We start from the raw sequence: 24,900 nt of genomic DNA on the forward strand, positions 1-24,900 counted from the left end.
TCAAACCTTGATGGACCCCACATCTCATGTGATTTTCTTTGACATATAGTCACACAAAGAGTAACAAAAAAAGTATTGACCAGTCAGATATATCTTGAAACAGTTCAATACTAAACCTGTGAGAACATAACAATCATTGCCCATGCTGACCCCTGTCCGCTGCGGAAAGCGCTTATAATGGGCATGTGAGCATTAGAACTGGACCACGGAGCAATGGAAGGTGGCCTGGTCTGATGAATCAAGTTTTCTTTTACATCACATGGATGACAGGGTGCATGTACGTCGTTTACCTAGAAAACACATGGCACCAAGATGCACTATGGGAAGAATGCAAGGCGGCGGAGGCAGTGTGATGTTTTGGGTAATATTCTACTGGGAAAACTTGGGTCCTGCCATTCATATGTTGTTACTTTGACACGTACCACCTACCTCAGGATTGTTACAGACCATGTGCACCCTTTCATGGCAACAGTATTCCCTGACATTGGCCTCTTTCAGCAAGAAAATGCACCCTGCCACAAAGCAAAAATGGTTCAGGAATGGTTTGAGGAACACAACAAGTTCAATGATGTACAATTTGGCCTCCAAATTCCCCAGATCTCAATCCAATCTTTGGTATGTGCTGGACAAACAGGTCTGATCCATGGAGGCCCCACCTCGCAACTTACAGGACTTAAAGGATCTGCTGCTAACGTCTTGGTGCCAGATACCACAGCACACCTTCAGAGGTCTAGTGGAGTCCATGCCTCGATGGTTTAGGGCTATTTTGGTGGCAAAAGGGGGATCTACACAATATTAGGCAGGTGGTCATAATGTTATGGCTGATTGGTGTACAAATAATGTTGACCCTATATGACGTTTGTTGTTGTATATTTAATGCAGTATACTCCTTTCATAGGGTTCCCCAAAGTGATCGGTTCCATAGATTGCACCCATATTACAATAACAGCATTGCTGGATAAGTGTGAAGGCGATTTTGTTAATCACAAATCATTCAACATCATCAGTGTTCAGATTAAAGGTTAGGGTCCATTGCCAACATGGACACCAAGTGTATTCAGAAAAAGCAGTAGGCTGGACAATTAAAGGTAATTCTTTTTTAGCACATATAAAAATATTCACACAGCACAAGGACTCACAACAATGGAGTCCTTTCACATGCACATTGATGTTTCACTTTTTCACTTATATTAATTTGTTTATGCTATTTGCTCCGAAGACGCTTAGTACTGCCACGGTTGCAACTGAAAGAATACGGCAAAATGGTCTTACACGCCATAAGAATTCATCTAAGCAACACATTCATTTAATGGAGTGCACAATTGAAATTATATTCAGAGTTGTACGGTAATGATAGGTCAGTGATTGATCCTTATTTTAACTACGCATTTACACAGTACTTATAACTACACAAAACAACGACACTCAATAATTATAGGAAACAATTAATAGAAATCTGGAAACACTATAAAGGATCTAATGGATATGGACCATGGGAAGAAACAACAATACGAAAACCACAAAAGTTTTGAATATTAGGAAATCAGACGAAAAGCTTTTTAGGTCCTGGACGTGAAGAAATGTGTATATTGCCTGTTTGAATAAACGTATTATGATTATATGAGTGAATTATATCTTTTGTATACATCTATTTATAAAATAGTACTGACAACTGTAAATGTCTTAACAATATTCTATTTGCATATCAATTTAGTAAACTAAGAAATACATTTTTTTTAGGCATAATTTTTGGAGCCCAGTCTAAGGGGTCCTTCCTCTCACAGGGAAATATATATATATTTTTTTAACTCAAGTCCGATGTTTATGTTGATAGAAATTGAAGGTAATAATTACGTTTTCCACAATATTCGACAATTAAATATATTTAATAATTACTAATATATTGTCGCTTATTGCTGGTTCATTCAAACGATTGACATGGACGATGTTAGAACTACAAGCCATTTGTTTACCTCTGTTCCCTCCCAAGCGGCCTAACAAGAGTTAGCTTGCCAGTTAGCTAACGCTCCTGTCTAACTAGCTAGCAAGCAATGTAACTTTAACCTAATGTGTGTTCTTTTGTCCAAGTAGGTGTTTATCAAAGTGTGTTGCACATGATTCTAATTAACCGGATGCAATCTTGTTAATTTGGCTAACGTGCGTTCAGCAAGCAACTGTGCTATGTTAGCATAACATTATGCTAATGTTAGTTATACGTGCGTCGTAACTATCTAGTTCAGCCAGGAATGTCAAGACCTTAATAACTATGTTTAATAACTGAAATTGAGGAGGAAAGGAATAACGGACTTTAACGCATTTAATTTGCCCGCTGTAATGGTTGAGGCTTTATGTATGTTTAACGTAGTTTAGCTAGCTATTTAGTTATTGTTAGCGTTCGTTGTTATTGGAATGCTGAGCTTCAGTTACTTTCAATCTCGTGACAATTTCGCCAACGGCTGGTTCTGAATAATAATATTTTTAGTAGGTTGTTAGTTCCGTGAGTCACATAACGTGTACATTTTTTGAAGAATGTGTAACTGCTTATGTAAGTTATCCAACCGTATCTTCAATGTTTTAATTGACTAACGTTATTTCAAACTTTATTTTAATCATTAAGATTTCCTAGCTGTTAATAAAAAGGCTTCTGGAACTGTGTTCTTATTTTGTTCCTAGAATGCCTGCTGAGCGCAAGAGATCAGTAAACATGGATGAGAAAGAGGTGAGCTCCTTCAGTAACAAGGACAAGGAGAAAGAGCGGGATGGTGAGAGGAGGCCGGCCTCCTCCCGGGATAAAGGGAAGGATGAAGTCAAGTTGAGTGGAAAGAAAGACAGTGGTAAGGCTGTAGAGGAGAAGAGGAGGAGACAGGAAGAAGAGAAGAGAAAGAAGGAAGAAAAGGAGCGAAAACGCAAAGAGGAGGAGAAACAGAAGGCAGAGGAGGAGCAAAGGAAGAAAGAGGAAGAGGACAAGATACAGCAGGAGGAGCAGGAAAGGAAACTTCAGGAAGAGGAGGCCAAGAGACAGCGTGAAGAGGAGGCAGCTCAACTCAAGTAAGAGATAAAATACACCATCATTATTCATGTTAAATTTTAGGTGCCCTCAATGTCATAAATTATGTGCTTCATCTGGTTTTTTTCTCCAATTCAGATGATTGCTAACTTAATTCTCCCCCTTTTTTCCACCAGGGAGAAGGAGGAAGGCCATCAGCTGCACCAAGAGGCCTGGGAGCGCCACCAGAGCCGCAAGGAGCTGCGTGCACGCAACCAAAACGCCCACGAATGCCGTCCCGAGGAGACCTTCTTTAGCCGCCTAGACTCCAGCCTGAAGAAAAACACAGCATTCGTCAAGAAGCTGCGCACACTGACTGAACAGCAGCGTGACGCCCTTTCCAACGACTTCAGCTCACTCAACCTCAGCAAATACATTGGCGAGGCGGTGGGCTCGGTGGTGGAGGCCAAACTGAAGATCTCTGATGTGGGTTGCGCCGTGCACCTGTGTTCCCTCTTCCACCAGCGGTATGCTGAATTTGCTCCTCTGCTTCTTCAGGCCTGGAAGAGGCACTTTGAGGCGCGCAAGGAGGAAAAGGCGCCCAATGTGAGCAAGTTGCGCACTGACTTGCGCTTCATCGCAGAACTCACCATTGTGGGCCTGTTCACAGACAAGGAGGGCCTCTCACTCATCTACGAGCAGCTGAAGAGCATAATTGGGACGGACCGCGAGACACATACACACGTATCAGTGGTCATCAGCTTCTGCAAGCACTGCGGGGACGACATTGCTGGACTGGTGCCTCGCAGGGTGAAGGCTGCACGGGAGAAGTTTGGCCTGACCTTCCCTCCCAGTGAGATCATCAACACAGAGAAGCAGCAGCCCTTCCAGAACCTGCTGAGGGAGTACTTCACCTCACTAACTAAACACCTGAAAAAGGACCACCGCGAACTGCAGAACATTGAGAGGCAGAACAGGTGATGCTGACTAGGCCAGTCTATACAGACTCAGTTCTTCTCTTGGATTATTGATTGCAGTGTGTACTCCTGCTGCAGTGCATGATGTTTCTTTTTGAGTGACGTGCCCACGTGTTTTAGGGTGTACTGACACCTCTGGTTTGTCTTTCTTCCAGGCGCATCCTCCACTCCAAAGGGGAACTGAGTGAGGACCGACACAAACAATACGAGGAGTTTGCCACGTCCTACCAGAAGCTACTGGCTAACACTCAGTCTCTGGCTGACCTGCTGGATGAGAACATGCCAGAGCTTCCACAGGACAAGACTGTGCAAGAAGGTAGAATAATTACCACTCTATAATGTCCGTTATTGCACTTTTAGCACTGCTCGATCAGTGGAACGACTGCGCTATTTCTTGTGCTTTTGAGTGTTTATGAACTCTTATTGCTATCATTTTGTGAAACAGTATGTTCTCTATATTTTTTTGTTTACGGTTTCGTTAGCTTGTGGGTGACTACCTGACTGTCTCTCTTGCATTCTTTGTCGAAGAGCATGGTCCTGGAATCGACATCTTCACCCCTGGAAAGCCTGGGGAGTATGACCTGGAGGGGGGCATCTGGGAGGACGAGGATGCTAGGAACTTCTACGAGAACATGGTCGACCTGAAGGCATTTGTTCCTGCCATTCTGTTCAAAGATAATGAGAAGGGCAAGGAAAAAGAGGAGGCTGCTGCTAAAGGTACGCAGACCTGCCCCATACCCAAACAAATTACCCTAACCCCAATTAGAACTTGTTAGGCTAAACCTAACCCCTAATCCAGAAATGGCTTCTTTCCTCATGGTCAAATGCTCCTTGTGTAACTTTCGGTGAGGGAGTGTTGTCCCCAACAAGGTCAGTAAAATGTGGACCCAAACACTGTGGAACTCAGCCCGCTTTTGTTGCTGTTGCTGTGTCCACAGAGGCCAAAGATGCTGCCGCCACCACGGAGGAGTTGGAGCTGGAGCTGGAAGCTCTGGACATCGCTGACGACCCCCTGGAGATGGACGGGCCGGACGAGGCAGAGAATGAGGCAGAGCTCGCCAAGAAACTGTTGGACGAGCAAGGTAAAGACGAAGGTATTTTCTACCCTCCCACTAGCCTGCCCGCCAAGCCGCACCCCGCGCTTTGCACAGCCAGCTCTCTGTTATGACAGGTGACAGGAATAATCTATCTATCTCGGATGACAACCTTGAGTTAAAGGAAAGGTTGTTGGTTTTTGACATGGACGGTGTCTTGGTGTTTCTGTCTCTTCCGTGGAACATGTTAGGGTGTGAGAGAGGTCCAGGAAACTCATGGCAGGTCAGGGCTAATCAACTGTACCGAGGTGTGTAGCTCTGCATGTGGAAACCAGACAGTCATTCACAAGGTTCCTTGTATTCCGTATATATCAAATTCATTCAAGAGTCTACTGTACATCTACCGTATATATTTATAACTATGTGTGGGTGTTTGGAGTCCATCAGGAAGGGGATTATAATATCTTCTAGGTTAAACCTTTAACAAGTTAGAGCCACAGTTCTAGGAAGAATACTGAGACCCCTCTGTAATATAACCTCATTTTGCTGCTATGAGAGGTTACTTGCAAAACCCTGATTCTGTTTACTAAGTACGCTATTTTGGTAAGCGCTGGTAACCACTGCTTTATGTTAAGCTCACGAGATGTTTGGTGCACGATGTCTCACTGTGTTCTACCTGTCACTGTGAAGAACAAGAGGATGAGGAGGCCAGCACAGGGTCCCACCTGAAGCTCATTGTGGACGCTTTCATCCAACAGCTCCCCAACTGTGTCAACAGGGACCTCATAGACAAGGCAAGGAGAGAACCCCCACACACATCCACACAAAGAAACCAGCAGACACGAACGTGCGCAGACACGAACGTGCACAGACACTCACACCGAGACAGACATTAAGTCAGCATGTCAGACACACTAGAAGGGTGTATATAATCAGCTTGTAAAATGTTTTAGCCAGGACAGTAGTGATTGGTAGTCTATGTGGAAGTTAAGCGCAGAGGTATTGCTGACTGAGTGTGTGTTGGTTCCCAGGCTGCCATGGATTTCTGCATGAACATGAACACAAAGTCTAACCGGAGGAAGCTGGTCCGGGCTCTCTTCACTGTCCCCAGGCAAAGGTACAGACTGCGTACACAAATGGCAGAAACATGTCTATCTATAATAAAAACATGTTTTCAAAACAACAACATGTCAAGCAAGTGGTCCATTGGTAACACTCCCAGCCCCAAGCATATACTCTGTTCCCCACCGAAGACCAGGATTCAGTACCTGTTTCCACACTGCTCTCTCCAATTCACTCCCTGCTATCCCTGTTGTTGATAAAAGCCTTGCAAATATATGTAAGGAAAGTGAGTGTCTGTTCTGCATACCAAACAACCACTGAAATAAAGCAATTGATAGATTTTAAATGTTTTATTTGATCATGTATTGATCTGTGTTGGAGTGTGTTTGTCCTTGTCTCCACAAGGTGGTGCTGTTGCTCCATTGCTCCAAGTCGTTCAAAATTAAGTCAACGCAACTCAAGCCACTGTGAAGCCATTGTCATGGATGTGTTGTGTTGTTTTAGGTTGGATCTGCTGCCCTTCTACTCTCGTCTAGTGGCTACCCTCCACCCCTGCATGTCCGATGTGGCCGAGGACCTGTGCTCCATTCTTAAAGGAGACTTCAGGTTCCACGTAGGTCCCACGACTTACAAATATTAACTATGTTAGAATGTATAGTGCCTTTAATGTCATATTATTTAAAATGGATTTAGTAAACAGTCTTGAATTAAAATTTAGAAAATGCCTGCCATGTTTCTTTGTAGATCCGGAAAAAGGATCAGATCAACATCGAAACGAAAAATAAAACTGTCAGGTTTATGGGCGAGTTGGCCAAGTTCAAGATGTTCTCCAAAACGGATACTCTGCATTGTCTTAAGGTAGTCCATTGTTCTTTTTCTCCTGGAAGCTATGCTATCACTGTTACAGTCATAGTATTACCTTGTCATATCAATTTACTGAATGGTGTCGGTGTGATGCCTTGCAGATGCTACTGTCAGACTTTTCCCACCACCACATAGAGATGGCATGCACCTTGCTAGAGACATGTGGACGGTTCCTCTTCAGATCCCCGGACTCCCACCTGAGGACAAGCGTACTTCTGGTACACACACACACACCCACACACACACACACACACACACACAAGTTTGTACAGCTACCCTCATGGCATCATTGTATGATCCCTTGCCCTAAACCTAACCCTAAACCTAACCTTAACCTCAATAAAGTAACATTTATGCCTAAACTTTACCTAGATGTAATGCCTAACCTTAACCCTAAACTTAACCAACAACGCCTGGACCTTAAAGAAACCCCAATTCTAATTATAAAATCAATTGTAAGTTTGACCCTAAACCTAAACCCTGAGCCGGAAATTGACTTTTGCCTCACAGGGACAGGCAAAAGGTCCGGTTTTACTATACTTTTGGGACATTTGGTCCCCATTCGTTCAGTAAGACCTAACCCACACACACACACACACACACACACACACACACACACACACACACAGGTCAGGTGCTCAAATGGAATTCCCCAAAGGTGTCATCCAGGGAGAGTCTTAGCTTACTAACAGGAGGCCCAAATCATGGTCTAATCTGAAATATAACACTATTAATCCATCTTTTATGTCCCGAACTACTTTGGACAAGGTTAATACATCTGCTATATTCTCTGGGGTTTCAGTCTTCACAAAAGAAGAGCTATTGTTGTGAAATGTATCATTTACAGTCAGTTCAACTGTCATATGGTCTTGGACTTTTTAGGTAAGTTTTCCAAATGCAACAAGGCTTGATGGAAAGGTCAGGCAGCCTATTTAGGGTATATACTTCATGGCATAATAATGTACGGTAGGGAGGGCTTTTTGGTTGTGTTCTGCTCTATTTTGAAGGCTTTGTGTGTTTCGCATATTCCTGGGTCTCAGGAGCAAATGATGCGTAAGAAGCAGGCCCAGCACCTGGACGCTCGCTACGTCACCATGGTGGAGAACGCCTACTACTACTGCAACCCCCCGCCCATGGAGAAGACGGTCAGGAAGAAGAGGCCCCCGCTGCAGGAGTACATCCGCAAGCTCCTCTACAAGGACCTCTCCAAGGTCACCACGGAGAAGGTACCTTATCACAGCACCGCATGTACACGGGCGCGGTTAACCCATCGTGGAAAGATTGCGGCATGACGTTGGTTGCTTTTTCCCCCCCGGCCCTCCCCTCCCTGCCACGCCCTAGGTGTTGAGGCAGATGCGTAAACTCCCCTGGCAGGACCCGGAGTGTAAAGGCTACCTTATCTGCTGCATGGTCAACATCTGGAACGTCAAGTACAACAGCATCCACTGTGTGGCCAACCTGCTGGCCGGTCTGGTGGCCTACCAGGAGGACGTGGGCATCCACGTGGTGGACGGCGTGCTGGAGGACATCCGACTGGGCATGGAGGTTTGCACACGGGGCCCGGGGGGGGGTTGGGGATGCGAGACGGTTTCTGGGAATGGGGATGATGACCAGGTTGGTCGCTGGAGCTGGCTGCCTTCAGGTGTTCATTTGGGAATGTGAGAAGATGACTTGTATGTAGGGATGTATGCACTTGCTAATAAAAGTTAGTCTGGGTAACAGCATCTGTGAAATGACTTAAAGGCACATCTAGCAGTAGAGGGATGGTTATCTCCTTGATTGATTGAGTGCTGGGGCGACGTTGTTTACCACCTAAAAAGCTGTCCGACTGCATGTTTCTGTATGGGATTTGCGTCTCACAGCAACAATGTTTGAACAGCATGTCGGTACTCTTCACCTTTTTTTTGGGACCAGTGCTATTGTGTCACCCGTCTGTCTGTCTGTCCGTGTGCCCCTTCTGAATCACCCTTCTTATCTCCCCTTACTCTCAATCCTTTCTGGCTGTCATCTGCAGGTGAATCAGCCCAAATTCAACCAGCGTCGGATCAGCAGTGCCAAGTTCCTGGGGGAGCTCTACAACTACCGCATGGTGGAGTCAGCGGTCATCTTCCGCACCCTGTTCTCCTTCATCTCGTTCGGGGTGAACTCGGACGGCAGCCCCAGCCCCCTGGACCCCCCCGAACACCTGTTCCGCATCCGCATGGTCTGCACCCTGCTAGATACCTGCGGACAGTACTTTGACCGCGGCTCCAGCAAGAGGAAGCTGGACTGCTTCCTCATCTACTTCCAGGTCAGTCTGCACCATTTCCCTGTCTGCCACATCCTCCTCTTATCTCTTCATTTCAGATGACCTAGGCACAGTGAAAACCCTTGAGGTCTTGTTGTGGAAATTTCTTAATGATCTAGAAGAATGTAAATGAGGATTCAGACATTTCAGATTTGTTCAGTTCTCTAATCACTAAGGATAATAATATTGACTGGGTCATGTTGTTAAAGAGTACTGTTTTGTTGCAGTCTACATCCTAATGAGTGAACTGTTTAAGGTTTGATACCAAGGTTTGACATGGTATCAAGAGGATGGATTGTTGTGGAAATTTCTTATACAATGTATTCTGATTGTATAAAGGATAGAGTCCCACTGTTAAGATAGGTACAGGAATGTGTGGGACCTGGTATTTGCATTGGGGGCATCTATTGTCTGTCCAGATACTGTAAGAACTCTTTAAGTTGAAGAAGGTATTTATGGCGGGAAGGAGAGCTGTCCTTGGTGTGAACCTTTGGGTAAACATGGCAGGAAGGATAAGGTGGGGGAAGATAGCATTTGACGTGTGTGATAGAACAAAGGGAAAGGTGTTTGATTGACATGAAACAGATGGCAGCATCTTACCACACCCCTTTTTCCTATGTAATAAATACTGTCGAAATGATGTTTTTATTTAGAAACTATCCACCGTTACTTTGTAACCTGTATACTTTCTCCTTGCAAGCAAGATTAAAACCGTTTATTGCGTAATTGATTTCTCTTGTCTTACCTACCATTTTCATAGAACTTTGGAATTTTAGAAATTGCCATCACAGTCTCTGTAGCTTTCTACTTGTTTGCCCTGACAATGATGTGGTGGAGGTTCATTCAAATGCCAGACGGTGTCTTATTGCCAGTTGTTGTAAATGTTTTTATGATCGTGTTTTGTATCCTCCACTGAGAGTTGTGTAATGAAAGGGATTCTCTCCAGAGGTACATCTGGTGGAAGAAGAGTGTGGAGGTGTGGAGCAAGGAGCACCCGTTCCCCATTGACATCGACTATATGATCAGTGACACCCTGGAACTGCTCAGGCCCAAGATGAGGCTCTGCACATCACTGGAAGAATCCACCAGGCAGGTCAACGAGCTGGAGAGGGAATTTCTGGTCAAACTGGGTAAGCGCTAGAGGTCCATGGCATGGGTTTATTTTGTACCCTAAACAGAAATCCACGTTTCCTGTCGCCTAACCCTAACCCTCACGTTTACCTGAACCTAACTGGCCAAAACCAGGGCTCGACGATAACTGTGGCACGAAGGAAAAAGTGAAGTCGGACTAATAAAACCAGCAGGTCATTGTCCCGATCGGGCCATTGCAAAAAGCATTGAGATAATAATCTCATTATATGCTCGAGATCCTCCAGTTATTTTGTAATCTGGCACACGCACAAATAACTACCTTGCACCTCTTTGCCCGCGCTATTGGCCAGTCAAGAGTCACATCACCAGAGCAGTGATGTGACGCGTGGTTGTCTGGTATTGGTTTTCAATAAAACATTTCAAAACTTGCGCAAATCACTCAAGTGAAGGCAGCGAAGGGTCACTACGAGCTCAAACGAAAGCAAACATTTTTACCTCAGTGCAAAAAAATAATATACCTGTTTAGGCTTCGATGGAAATGAGATGTACTGTCATCTGTCCTAAGTTTCCAGCAAGAGCGGACAAATGTGGGTCTTTTGACAAAGGCACTGACAACTTTCACAAACAGTCCCGGACCAGCCATGGAAATAGCAAACATCACCTGGTCAGCATGACGGCCAAGCTGGTGGCTGGTCGTACTGATCAGGAATTTAAAGGCAGATTCCCATTGGATGATTGCAAGACTTATAAAAACCACATACCTAGTAACTAAGACAGACCAGTTAGACTTATTTTTTTATTAATTTATTAAATGTCATGAAAGACATTTAAATGTTTTATATATCCCGAAAGTACTTCATGAAGAATTAAACATGTTATGTAACAAAGGTATTTGGTTAGATGTTGTAACACTGATTAATTACAACTTTTGGAAGGAGGGACAGTAAGTTTCAAACCAACCAGCCCCACTGGGCCTGGGGAGAAAAAAGAATCCATTGAGGACAGTCTGAACTTTATGCCTTTAAACTTACTTTATCCCTAACACTTAAACCGAACCCATAATAACTTATAATAATACCTTTACCTTAAAGAAACCGCACTTCTAACGGTAACCCCCACTGTACATTTTACCCCAAACCTAACCCCTTAGCCACAAATTTCCTTTTTATCAGGTTTTACTGTCTTTGTGGAATTTAGTCCCCCTCTGTGTTGTTAAACCTGTATCCAAAAAGGTTGTTAAAGTTTATTCTCACATCTATTGTTTACAGTGCATGTCTATGTCTGCAGGCCTCGGAAGTGTGCACGTGTGTGTGCGCACGCTACAGTATCAGTATTGGCTATCTCTTCAGGATTTCGCTCTGTTCTCCCTGCTTAGCTACATTCCCATGATGCCTCTGCTCTCTGTCTGTCTTTTGTCTGTTTGCCTGCCAGGCAGGTTGAACTCCCTCATAACACACAAACATAGTCCTCTTTGACTCACATACCCGTCACACACCAGTCAGGTCTGTAGACTACCAGTCATACACGTATGCTTAAATGTTGTCATCGCATAGGATAATTCCACAAACACATGTACAGTATTTAGGGTTTAAGATGCATGAATCCAAACCTGAATGACTTGCCAATGACATGATCTGTCAAGATGTGCTCATAGCTTTGCCCTGTTCCACCTGCTATTGCAATGTGGCCAATCCTGGATTGTTCCTAGTGCAGGGATTCCTGAAAATCTGGACTACCTTTGTCCGTCGCTGACACTTCACTTTTTCCACGGTTAAGAATAATGAGGAAATGTTTTTTTTTTTACTCTTATAAATTGTTTCAATATTATTTTCAGTATTTATTTACAATCCTTGGTGTTGTCCAAGTCCTGAGTACCTTAAGGGATCTCAATTTAAATTTTTACAGAAGAGTTTTAAAGATTCCTGAAATTGGTAGTAATTCATATTTACTCCAAGTATATTATGTAGTTTATTGCAATTCCAAAAAATGCCAAGGTTGTCTCTTTATCCATTACTAAGTATTGTCTAAAATATATATTTCAAATGTTGGTAATACTAATTTGTCCAGGTAGATGTAGCGTGGTGACAGGTCACCATTTCAGCCCTTAGACTGACCAAAATGTGCCATTTCACCCTTATTTAATGTGCTTTGAGAGTTTTCGTAACCTGCCGGTATGACAACTGTTCAGTCCACAGTCTATCAGAGGGTGGTGAAGTCCACCCAACCCAGTTGGAGGCGGTGTTCTAGCCCTCCAGGACTCCAGGCGCAGCAGAAAAAGCCACAAAGGCCGTCATGATCCTCAGCCATCTATGGGATATTTGCGCTGCTACCATCTATCAGAGACTGTTCAGAAGCATCATAATCTGGATAGAGGGACGTCTGCCCCCAGGCCGTCAATCTGTTCTAACTGTATATCTGCTTTTAAATCGACTTTTAAAGCGCGCGCGCACACACACACACACACAAACAGTGTGAAAGCACATTTGTTTTGGCAAATTGCCAAATTAACCTATCAACTTTCCATTAGTTAGATCATGGTTTCAAAATGTATGTTTTTATATCTACTTGTGTGGCGCTTCTCTTGATTAAGAGTATCTGCTTTATTGAACTAACTGCATTCTTAAGGAGTGGAGACATTGGCGTTCATTTCCACCCACAGCAACATCTGCTATAATGTGTGGCCATCTAAAACATGAAATAGACCTTGATCAGTATCTGATGGAGAACAAAACCAAAGATAGGAAAAACAGATGGACAGAGATAGATGAACAATCGAGCAGTACTGACACCCAGATGAAGGCAGGAACAGGGAAGCATTCCTTTAACAGGTGGAATGGGTTCTGAGTCACAGCAACCATAAATACATGCCGTTTGTATTAACAGAAACAGAGCATTGTTCAAGGTTTTTAAGGTGTTGACATGGAATTTGACAGCATGCTTTCGACTATGCGTGTGCACATGCGTGTGCACGTTGTGGGCGATAAAGGGCCTGCGGCTAAACAGTGGGCTTATTGTTGCTCCTTTTATCCTTTAACCTGGATAAGGCAATAAAGGCATTCCTCTGCTTCGTGATGTGCCCTGCCTAACTGAGCAGTTCTACAGCCCAGTGGTTTTCGAGGACCTTCGCTATACCCCTGTTTGTTCCTCTGTTGAAGCAGCTTTTTTCAATTTTAGTGAATGTCATTAACTCACTCATTAACTACAATGACTTCCCAGTCCTGCAGTTCAAACCGAAAGGGTTCTAACAAAATAAGCTTGTTGTTTGTGTAAATCTGTTCTTATTGCTAGACATACTTCAAGTAGTTGGAGATATAATCTGTGGGTAAACATTTTTGTAATCTATTATGTAAAGTGCTGGGGAAAAGACTGTTCAGACCATGGAACTGTGGCTCACGAGAGGAGCTTTTGACTAATAGACTAAATTACACAATTATTTTATTATTCTTCTTTGTTAAGAACGATTAATAGTGATACATTACTATTATGCAAATTGATATGCCTTTTGTCTAGCTTAAAGAATTTATGTTGCCACCATATGTTGCGCCTTTCCAGTGAAGATTTGTTTGCGTGCGCCCGGCAGGTCTGGCCAATGATGGACAGAAGGACGGCCGGCCCTCCAGCGCATTGGGGAGTGAAGGGGAGACTGTAGATGAGGATGATGACGATGATGACGAAGAGGGAGGGGCGGACACAGAGGAGCAGTCGGGCAACGAGAGCGAGATGAACGAGCCAGAGGAAGAAGTGAGTCATAAACTCATCCCGATTAAATTTTCTTTCATTTAATTTCAATTCATTCCACATTCCAAGCCACAAGTGTTTCAATGGGTGGACACCTGAGTACTAGTCTCTTTAATTAACATTCCAGTCCTGGCCACTCCTTGTCATTGCCAAAGAGAATGGCATTTCGGCAATATCAAGGAGTGTTTAATATGCAGCTAGTTTTATAATGGTGTTGTTTATTGGTTGTTACCAATGACGTTTTATAATCATTCACAATTATTATCTAATAATCTATGTATTGTATAAGTACAAATCTAAAATGAGGCCAAACTTTTTGGCTCATGAAATGGTTGACAGGGAATTGAATGTAAACTAAAAAGTCTTGGTACTATGATGTTGTAGGTATGTGCTAAAATATATGAAATACTTCAATAAGGGACACAAACTAAATTGAAAGCAGGTGCTTGGAGAAAAACCAGCTCAGGGCCATCTATAAATAAAGACTATGGCTTCCCTTGGCTAGATGACATCTTGGTGGCTTTTGAAAGAGGGGTAAGTATTGCGCCATGTTTGCCAGGATCTTCAGTGACAAAGACTGCTCAACTTGCTAATGTTTTGCGATGTCCCATGACAGTCTCAGTAACCTGATCTTAACCCAACTGGAAAAGCTTTTTTTCTCCCACCACCATCAACACACAAATGCTGGACTTTCCCATGAAAGATTGGTATCAACCTCCAATAGAGTTCCAGACACTGTAGACTCTATCTATTCCACAGCCAACTGCAGCTTTTCTTAGCAGTTCGTTGTTGCCCAGCTCCCATTAAGACACTGTTGGTATTTCCATTATTTTGGCTGTTATCTGTACATCTCACACATTTACTCATTACTTTGGCCCTCATCCTTATTTTTGAAGGGGCAATCTGATGACAGAAGCCCGGTAAGCTGGATCATGTGTAACTAAGTGGGTCACCTATTCATGCTGCAAAATGTATGTGTTGACTCCACATTACGAAAGCATGACTGATCAATCTAGGTTGCCTAACCTATTTTCTTGTGCATTTTATCACGGCAGACCAGGTTTACTTTTTGTTTTTCTGCCTTCCAGAAACAAGCACACAATCACACACTCCATCTAAGAACCTGCTGTGTGTTCCAGGAAGGGTCTGAGAATGAGGAAGAGGATCGGGAGGAAGAGGAGGAGGAGAACACTGACTATCTGACCGACTCCAACAAGGAGAATGAGACCGATGAGGAGAACAATGTAACGAGATGTCATTGTGTGTGTGTGTGTGCGCGTGTGTGTGTGTGTGTGTGGGCCGTGTTACTAACAGTCTTGTCATTAAGGAGGTGACCATTCGTGGTGGCGGCCTGAAGCACGTGGCGTGCGCTGAGGATGAGGACTTTATCCAGGCTCTGGATAAGATGATGCTGGAGAACCTGCAGGTGGCGTCATCTCCCGTTCCCCAGTCTGTGTCTGTACTCATCCTGTCGTTTGGTGGTGCGGCACTAACAGGAGGCCTGTCTATTTGCCTACAGCAGCGGAGCGGAGAAGCAGTGAAGGTGCACCAGTTGGACGTGGCCATCCCCCTGCAGCTGAAGAGCCAGCTGAAGAAAGGCCCGGGGGGACCCGTCTGCCCAGGAGAGGGAGAGGCGGATATCTCTGATACCATGCAGTTTGTCATGCTCACACGCAAGGGCAACAAGCAGCAGGTACACACACACACACAGACACGTGCAGACAGAGTGAAGACTCGCGCACACACCCAGTATAGATACGTGGGGGCCATACACACTACTGAGTCACATTGAGTTGCCGTGATGAAACTCACCCAAGTTGGAACAGCCTGTGATTTCAACTGTTTACTTTGATTTTCAGTGTGAGTTTGAATCCAGTCCTCAGTCAGTTGGTGATTTTTGGTTTCCATTGATCGTCGTTTACGTTAAAGATTTAGATCTTTAATATATTTCCTTTATTGAGACCTGATGTGTGATTAAGGTGTTCCCTTAATTTTTTTTAGCAGTGTATATCGAGGTCATTGGGTCCACTTCACAATACTGTCATTGTTGATAGCGCCCAGTCCTAACACACACATTATAGACACGTGCACGCAGTATGGACGCGCGCGCACACACACACACACACACACACAGTATATAGACACGTGCACACACACATGCAGTATAGACACGTGGACGCAGTATAGAGACACACACACTATAGACACACAAACACACAGTGTAGACACGCACACACAGTGTATGTACACACACACGTGCACACACAGAATATACACACACACACACACACACACAGTATAGACACACACACACACAGTATAGACACACGCGCACACAGTATATGCACACACACAGTATAGACACACGCGCGCACACACAGTATAGACACACACACACACACAGTATAGACACACACACACACACACAGTATACACACACACACAGTATATTAGGGCTGTCAAAATTCCTCAAAAATGATGTTCGAATATTCCCTCTTAAAAAACACAATATTTGAACTAATCGAACATCTGGTTGCGCATGCGCATTTTGTCAATGAAGCGCTTTTTGTCAATGATGCGCATTATGTCAATAAGAGGACAAATGAATACAAAGAGACATAAATAGACTACCTATACAAGTAGTTGAGTTTAAACATATTTGACAACGTATTACCTACACAAAAACAAGTAAATCAAATGATGACCAAGACCGCAGACCTCACGCTCGCTCGCTCAAGCACTTTCTCTCTCTCGCCCTCACGCTCTCTGCGCAATAACGGTTTAAAATGAACAACAATAAACACATTTTGAATGCTGATCAAGAGTTTTGTGCAAGCAATATAAGGTTGCGACTATTGTCCCAAATATAGCAGGCTTCATTCAGTGATTGAAACAAATATTAACATTAATTGAAGTTTCACAGTTGTAGAGTATCCAGTAGAAGTACAGGTCCAACACATTGCCACAATCATACCTTAGTCCTGTCACGAGAAATAGATATTGTAGATCTAATAATTTACCCCCAAAATCCTGGATTATCGGATCACTGTCTTATTACATTTACTGTTAAAACAAGAAATCCACTTGCCCCCCAAACAATGAGTTTCAAAAGCCGTACTATAAATTATCGGATTACAAATAAATTCCTTGATATTCTTACTGGTTCGCTCATAAATGACAGAGTAAATAAATCTGTAAACGATCAAATCGAGGATCTAAACTCAATACTGCGAAATACATTAGACATAGTTGCACCACTAAAAACTAAAGAAATACGCAACAAGAAACTTGCTCCTTGGTACACCGACAATACTAGAGCACTTAAGCAAGCCTCCAGAAAATTGGAGCGAAAGTGGCACTCCACCAAATTTGAAGTATTTAGACTAGCCTGGATAGACAGTACAGTACAATACCGAAAATCACTCACGTCTGCTCGATCAGCCTATTTCTCCAACCTGATTGAGGCGAACAAAAACAATCCAAAATTTCTCTTTGATACAGTTGCAAAGTTAACAAAAAAGCAAAGCTTAGCAAGTGAAGTGGGTCTTCACTTTAGTTGTAATGAATACATGAACTACTTTGATGAAAAGATCGTCACCATTAGAAAACAAATAACTGAATCCTTAAATAGTTATGGTCCTAAAAATCTCAGTTGTCCAAAAAATTTCCGGAACCTCCCTGATCAGGTGTCAATGGGGACACTTGAATTTTTTGATACCGTATCGCTCGACGCATTTACAAAATTTGTAATGAGTTCTAAACCCACAAACTCTCAGCTAGACCCGATTCCTACAAAATTACTTAAGGAGTTATTTCCTGTGCTAGGTCAGCCAATGCTGAACATAATAAATTGCTCCCTTTCCTCCGGATGCGTACCAAACTCACAAAAAATTGCGGAAATTAAGCCTCTTCTAAAAAAATACTCTCTCAAAAATACTCTCTCAAAAATCTTAGAAAAATGTGTTTCCCAACAACTGAATGCCTTCCTAAAGACAAAAAACATTTATGAAATATTCCAGTCCGGTTTTAGATCCCATCATAGTACTGAGACTGCACTCGTGAAGGTAACAAATGACCTTCTAATGGCCTCAGACAAAGGTTCCGCATCCGTCCTGTTGCTTCTTGATCTTAGTGCTGCTTTTGACACTATTGATCACTCCCTTCTCTTAGAGAGACTGGAAACCAATATTGGGCTACGTGGACATGTTCTAGCCTGGTTTAAATCTTATTTATCTGAAAGATATCAGTTTGTTAGTGTGGATGGCATATCCTCTGACAAGTCAAAGGTATGCTTTGGAGTTCCTCAAGGCTCGGTTCTGGGCCCATTACTTTTCTCTCTATACATGCTCCCTCTGGGCGATGTAATCCGAAATCACAATATTAACTTTCACTGTTATGCTGATGACACACAGTTATATATTTCAATGAAGCATGGAGAAGCCCCTAAATTAGCTATTTTGGAAGCATGCGTTTCAGATATTAGGAAGTGGATGACAGAGAATTTCTTGCTCTTAAACTCAAATAAAACAGAACTGCTCCTTTTAGGACCCAAGAAACAAAGAGCGTTGTTAGCAGATCTCACTGTGAACCTTGACGGCTGCATGGTCGTATCCCAAAAAACTGTAAAAAACCTTGGCGTTACCCTTGACCCTGACCTCTTCTTTGAAGAACATATAAAATATGTCTCGAGTTGCTTATTTTCATCTTTGAAACATCGCAAAAATTAGAAACTTTCTGTCAAAAACTGATGCAGAAAAATTAATCCATGCTTTCGTTACTTCTAGATTAGATTACTGCAATGCTCTTCTCTCTGGTTATCCAGACAAATTAATAAATAAACTTCAATTAGTGCTGCACACAGCTGCTAGAATCCTAACTACAACAAACAAATTTTAACACATTACTCCTGTCCTGGCATCCTTACACTGGCTCCCTGTTAGGGTTAGGGCTGATTTTAAGGTTTTACTCTTAACCTATAAATCAATACATGGACTTGCTCCTACTTACCTTGCTGAAATGATCCAGCCATACATACCTACACGTAACCTTAGATCGCAAGATGCAGGCCTTTTAATTGTACCTAGAATTTCTAAACAAACAGTTGGCGGCAGGGCCTTTTCTCATAGAGCTCCACTCCTGTGGAATGATCTGCCAATTATGGTTAGAAATGCAAACTCAGTGCAAACTTTCAAGTGTCTACTAAAAACTCATCTCTACAGCACGGTTTATAATTAGGTGTAGCCTGGCCCGGGGACATGAAGGTGACCAGTAGGCTTGATACTGCCCACCCTTGCTGTCTTGCCAGGTGGGCTCTCGTCGCCACTGGGATGCCCTCCCTCCAATGCCCTTCGGGGGAAGAGTCACTGGCTTGTTGTTGACTCTCTATTGCGCACTTGTGCAGTTGGGCTGTACGCTGGGTGTCCCTTTGGTTGATGCCTGGCAATGTGGTTGGATTGATTTCTTGCCTGTTGGGCCCTGTCCGGGGCCTCCCCCGGGTAGGGCCACAGTGTCACCGGACCCCCCCGTCTCAGTTTCCAAGGTGTTACGCTGCTATATTATTGTGCTGGGGGACATGAGGGATGTACTACTAACTTTTCTCAGTTTCCTCCAATTTTAAACTTTAGAAGGAGATGAGGTCCTGGTCCACACCTGCGGATTACCTGGTTTGGGGGGACCGTTTCTGTTCCTGTCCTTGTCCACCTGGTCATACTTCTGACCTAGTCTAAAATCAAATATACTCTGGATTTAGCCCAGAGAAATGTATTTATTATTCCAATTGGACTCTTAATATCTCACCCGGCACAGCCAGAAGAGGACTGGTCACCCCTCTGAGCCTGGGTCCTCTCTAGGTTTCTTCCTAAAATTCGACCTTCTTAGGGAGTTTTTCCTAGCCACTGAAATTCAACACTACTGTTGTTTGCTCCTTGGGGTTTAAGGCCGGGTGTCTCTGTAAAGCACTTTGTGACAACTGCTGTTGTAAAAAGCGCTTTATAAATACATTTTGATTGATTGATTGAGAAGTAGACGAATATCTTTCAAACTAACCTTTGTTGAGGTGAAATGAAGACCGATTGAGCAACTGCATCCTACTTCTCGCTTAAAATGTTTTCAGAAACATGTTTCAGTTAACTATTTTTGTAAATTACGAGATCGTATTCTCAACGAGCCGCCATGACACTGTTGAAATTCTCGAGTAGCCAGACCCACATCACGCGTTCATCCAATCAGCTGCTGGTCAGGGGCGTGGAGCATCAACCATGGCTGTATGACGTCGCGACACCACGCTTCAGTTGTGTCGGACATATGGATCTGTACCGTCAGGCGCGCTAGCGCGCCCACTCGCAAAGCAGACAGCCAGACAACCTCTGCTACCGCAAATGTTTTTTTCCACATCTTTTTTTTTTTTAATTCTAATATTACACGTGCACACACAGTATAGACACGTGCACACACACAAAGTATTTATGCGCACACACACACACACAGTATAGACACACGAACACACAGTATATATATACACACACACACACACACACAGTATAGACACGTGAACACACACACAGTATATGCACACACACAGTATATATGCGCGCACACACACAGTGTAGACACGCGCGCACACACACAGTATATATGCGCACACACACACACACACACAGTATATATACGCGCACACACAGTATGTAGACACACACACAGACACACAGTATAGACATGCACACAGACACACAGTATATATGCGCACACACACAGTATATACACATACACACACACACACACACACACACAGTATGTAGACACACCCACACACAGTATACACATGCGCACAAAGTATAGACACGCGAACACGTAGACACACACACAGTATGTAGACACACACACACACACACACACACACACACCCACAGTATGTAGACACGCGAACACACAGTATAGACACGTGAACACACACACACACACACACACACACACAGTATGTAGACACACACACACACATTATAGACATGCACACACAGTATAGTCACATGAACACACACACAGTATAGACACACTCTTGTTGAGGTCTCCTTCACTGTTGGTTCAGTCAGATTCCTCTACAGAGTCAGCACTGTCAGACTGACCCAGCGATAATATTGACGCTGAGTTTAAGTATATAATGTAGGTCCGCTCCATGGCTGGAATGTGTGGTTTTGGGGTAGAGACCAGCTCTTGTACTGTGCTAGGGTGTGTCCACTGTCTCTGCCCATAAAATCAAGTCAAGGAAACTAAACTCCATTTACTCTACTACTTTTTAACACCGCAAACATCTGCTTGTAAAGGACATTCCTTGATTACAAAACCTTTGTAAACATTGGACTGTGAGCAAACAAATGCGTTGGCCGTAACGGCCATTGTTGCTAGCACACAGTGAAATTAACGCATTAATGGATGATTAGTCTCCACACGCCCCCATGGTAAGCACACTTACCTCTTCTGGAAGTTGGTTTCTGCGGAGGGGCATAAAGTTATCCATTGTGTGTTAGCTGGCGTCACAGCCCCCTCTACTTGACATACCTGGACCCCAACTGGAGCGGCTTCCTGTCACACACATGCGCTGCATTTCTCTGACTGCCCCACACACACACACACACACACACACACACAAAATACACTCTTTCTCTGCTGCCTAGGCCTCCTGGTTACACATTAGAGTTTTAGCACTGCTGAAGAGAGTAAGTTAGTGATCAGAGGGAGTGTTGTAAAGTAAGCCATGAGAGCATAAAGCAGCTATGATTTAGTCGACTGTCCACTGGTCCTGTTGTCTGGTTTGGTTACCATGTCATCCTTACCTTGTGTCAATGCTGAATCTGCCCGTTTTCACATTTCCTGTTATTAGTGTTCATCAGTGGGTTGTTTTGTCTTTCGTTTCTAGTTTAAGATCCTGAATGTGCCTCTGTCGTCCCATCTGGCCGCCAACCACTTCAACCAGCAGCAGGCAGAGCAGGAGGAGAGGATGAGGATGAAGAAGCTCACTCTGGACATCAACGAGAGACAGGAGCAAGAGGACTACCAAGGTCTGGGAGGGGTGGGAGAGCAGGAGGGCCGTAGCAGAACGTGTTAGCTCTATCGCGCTTGTGTTATACTTTTAATGTTGGTTTGTGTAGCATTGTGTTAACCCTGGTTTGTGCCGTGTAGAAATGATGGCGTCTCTGGCCCAGCGTCCCGCACCAGCCAACACCAACCGGGAGCGGCGCCCGCGCTACCAACACCCCAAAGGGGCACCTAACGCCGACCTCATCTTCAAGACTGGAGGAAGGTGAGACTGAGTCGTCAACCCGCCCAGCCAATACACAACACCCATCGTCAGGGCTTGGAGTTAGCACCAGACCACCAGCCAAATGCCAGAAGAGTAGCCTAATGTTGCCACAGTAGTTGGGACAGTGGGGAATTAAACGTTTGTTTTAGGCCCTAATCTCTACCACACCTAAATACACACAGCCTGTGTTCTGCTGTGGGAATAGGGTTGGCATCAGAAGGGGATTTTGTCCAAGGACTTACTAACCTTCCCTCCTTGTGATCCATACCTGAACAGAAAGCAGGAAATAAAAAATGAGAGACATTTAAGGCAGGAAAAGCATGAGCGACAAGCCAAACAAGAGAGGCATGACAAACAGGAGCGAAATGGCAGATATGAGGGCCAGGAGCCTAGGGTCAGCCAGCTCAGCCGGACACGCTACTGACCCATTCTGCATTCTTATGTGGACACAAGAAAGAGCTAATATCTCCCAACTGTCAAACCGTAATATGTTGGCATTAGAGTTCTGATCTGAGGCAGACATGTCCCCCTTTATTATTACACTGTGTAAAAAAGATTACTGCCTGTTCTTTTTTTTTTGTTAAATAAAGATAAAATGCCTATTCATCAGAACAACAGTAGCTTGTCCTTTGTCTTCTTTGTCTTTGTTTTCTGAGAAGAGTGACTAAAGAACTTTGTTTTACATGTTTAGACCCACAACTCTGCAACACAACACAAAATTTAGAATGTACTGAATGTTTCACAAAAGCCAAAGTGACACTGGTGGCAAGTTGCACAATGTTGTTTGGACGGATGACAATCACTCACAATACGTTCTCTTCCAAACAGACGCTAGACCATTGCGACCTATGGAGGAAGGAGCTGCAGTGATGATGGTACTGATTAAATTAATGGGGATGGGCAGATATGGGTGGAGTTAAGGACCGGGATCGTGGGATGGATGTTTTTTTTTTTTTGGGGTGGGGGGGTGGTGTTAAATGAACTCTTGAAGACAGCACCCACAGTAACACCCTGCTCTGTCCCCTAGGAGACGCTAATAGGAGTCTGGCCGAGGGAGCGAGCGAATGAGGAAAAAAAATAGAGCAAGAGAGGGAGCTGACCATCAGTCTCGCCCGAGCAGGGAGTGAGTCGGCCAGCCGCCCACTGATGCAAGTGCAGACACCCACACCTGACCCCGCCCCTGAGGGAGAGCAAAGGAGGAAGGGCGTCAACGGGACGGGGGGGCACACCCTTCACCCAGCTGAGGGGGTCCAGAGACCAGCCCTTTCTTTCTGTCCGTCGCCCGGGACGACACCAGCACAGCCGCACACAAACACCCCACCCCGTCGGAAAAAACGCGAGAACGCCTCGAGAGAAACCAAAATAAACTAAAAAGCAACTGACCAGCTGACGGACGTATGAACCCGACAGACACGGACGCAGACAAGACAGCTGGGCAGCAGGACAACAGACCGCGGTCTAACCTTCAGTCCCGTGACGGATTGGGATTGAGGTGCACGAGCGCTCGCACGGGCCGGAGAACATGAGAGGAATGGACAGAATGCGTTGAAAGCAAAAGGGGACGGGTGAGGGCTCATCTTTGGAGATGGACTGTGCTTCTCTTACTGGGAACAAATCTGTTGTTCAGTCTTTTTTTTTATTTTATTTTTTATCTCTATCTAACTAAATCACACAGTTCAAAAAAAAAAAAAAGCAGCTCTGAAAGGAGGTACGTGAGACGTAGAGGAGAGGACACAGACCGAGTCACCAAACTAGGGAACGACTCACTAAACAGGGTAACGAGGAGGGGGGCGGGATGTGTCGTTTCTTGAGTGTGAGTGTGCGCTTAGCTCCTCCTCCTCATGCTGTTAGGAGGATCCTGCTGCAACTGTGACGACCCTGACCCAGAGGCGGGTACGAGACCAGCGTTTTAGCATCCCAGTTTTAGTATATATAAGTGATGAACATAATACATATTCTTTATTTTTTCAGCATTTTTGCTTTCTAGTTGTTTCCTTTATGTTCATGAAAAATCTATTGAATTTTTTTGTGATACACAGTTTGCGTTGATTTGGAATTTGTGTGCCGTATTGTAGTGACTTGACAAGTGGATCAGATTCTTATCAGTGCTGTTGCTTCCTGAGTCAAACTCAGTGATGATTGATTATTTTTTGATGCTTTCTGTCTGTTTTGAATCTTATTGATAGTTCTCTACTGCATGGGCCTTTCTGAACCAGCTCTGTAAGCCAATTTCTGTGTTACAGTAAAGGTTGTCTGTTTGTGACCCACGCCTCAACTACTTTTACTGTGTCCGTGATATTTTTACCTATATAGTTTGCCAAGCATGTATGAAAGGGTGCTCAGGATGTTCGTAATGCATCTGTATTCCAGAGGAAGGTAGTGTGGTGGTGGGAGTTTGTGTGTGTTGTAGAGGGTGGGTGTGCCTGTCTGCTGGCTCTAATCACGGTCCGCAAACATGCTCATTTCCTCCCTTCCTGACTGCGTAAATCCCCTCCCCACACACATTAAAAAAAACACGTCTGACCAAACCACAACTCGCTCACACGCATAGTAGCCAAGACTCT

The 24,900-nt window shown here is 44.1% G+C and overlaps 1 protein-coding gene across 8 annotated transcripts; it reads left to right on the top strand.

Annotated features, from left to right (window-relative positions):
• Window positions 1–1,738: 1,738 nt before the first annotated feature.
• upf2 (UPF2 regulator of nonsense mediated mRNA decay) lies at window positions 1,739–24,599 on the top strand. Of its 8 annotated transcripts, XM_020042904.2 has the most exons (23): window positions 1,740–1,843; window positions 2,674–3,048; window positions 3,184–3,963; window positions 4,119–4,279; window positions 4,492–4,680; window positions 4,902–5,057; window positions 5,688–5,791; window positions 6,029–6,114; window positions 6,564–6,672; window positions 6,804–6,917; window positions 7,025–7,141; window positions 7,964–8,149; window positions 8,265–8,468; window positions 8,938–9,213; window positions 10,157–10,340; window positions 13,883–14,043; window positions 15,129–15,284; window positions 15,368–15,466; window positions 15,560–15,733; window positions 21,953–22,094; window positions 22,216–22,336; window positions 23,165–23,211; window positions 23,364–24,599. In XM_020042904.2, exons 2-22 carry the CDS (start codon window positions 2,675–2,677, stop codon window positions 23,169–23,171), a joined length of 3,900 nt encoding a protein of 1,299 aa, XP_019898463.2. In that variant the 5' UTR covers window positions 1,740–1,843; window position 2,674; the 3' UTR covers window positions 23,172–23,211; window positions 23,364–24,599. The 8 variants fall into 8 exon arrangements, with proteins under 8 accessions (XP_010885248.2, XP_019898460.2, XP_019898462.2 ...); XM_010886946.4 differs by lacking the exons at window positions 23,165–23,211; window positions 23,364–24,599 and adding an exon at window positions 22,613–22,953 and having other exon boundaries at window positions 1,739–1,843; XM_020042901.2 differs by lacking the exons at window positions 23,165–23,211; window positions 23,364–24,599 and adding an exon at window positions 22,613–22,953 and having other exon boundaries at window positions 1,739–1,843; window positions 15,563–15,733.
• Window positions 24,600–24,900: the final 301 nt, after the last annotated feature.

This window comes from Esox lucius, chromosome 23 (assembly GCF_011004845.1).
Source record: "Esox lucius isolate fEsoLuc1 chromosome 23, fEsoLuc1.pri, whole genome shotgun sequence".
NCBI lineage: Eukaryota > Metazoa > Chordata > Actinopteri > Esociformes > Esocidae > Esox > Esox lucius.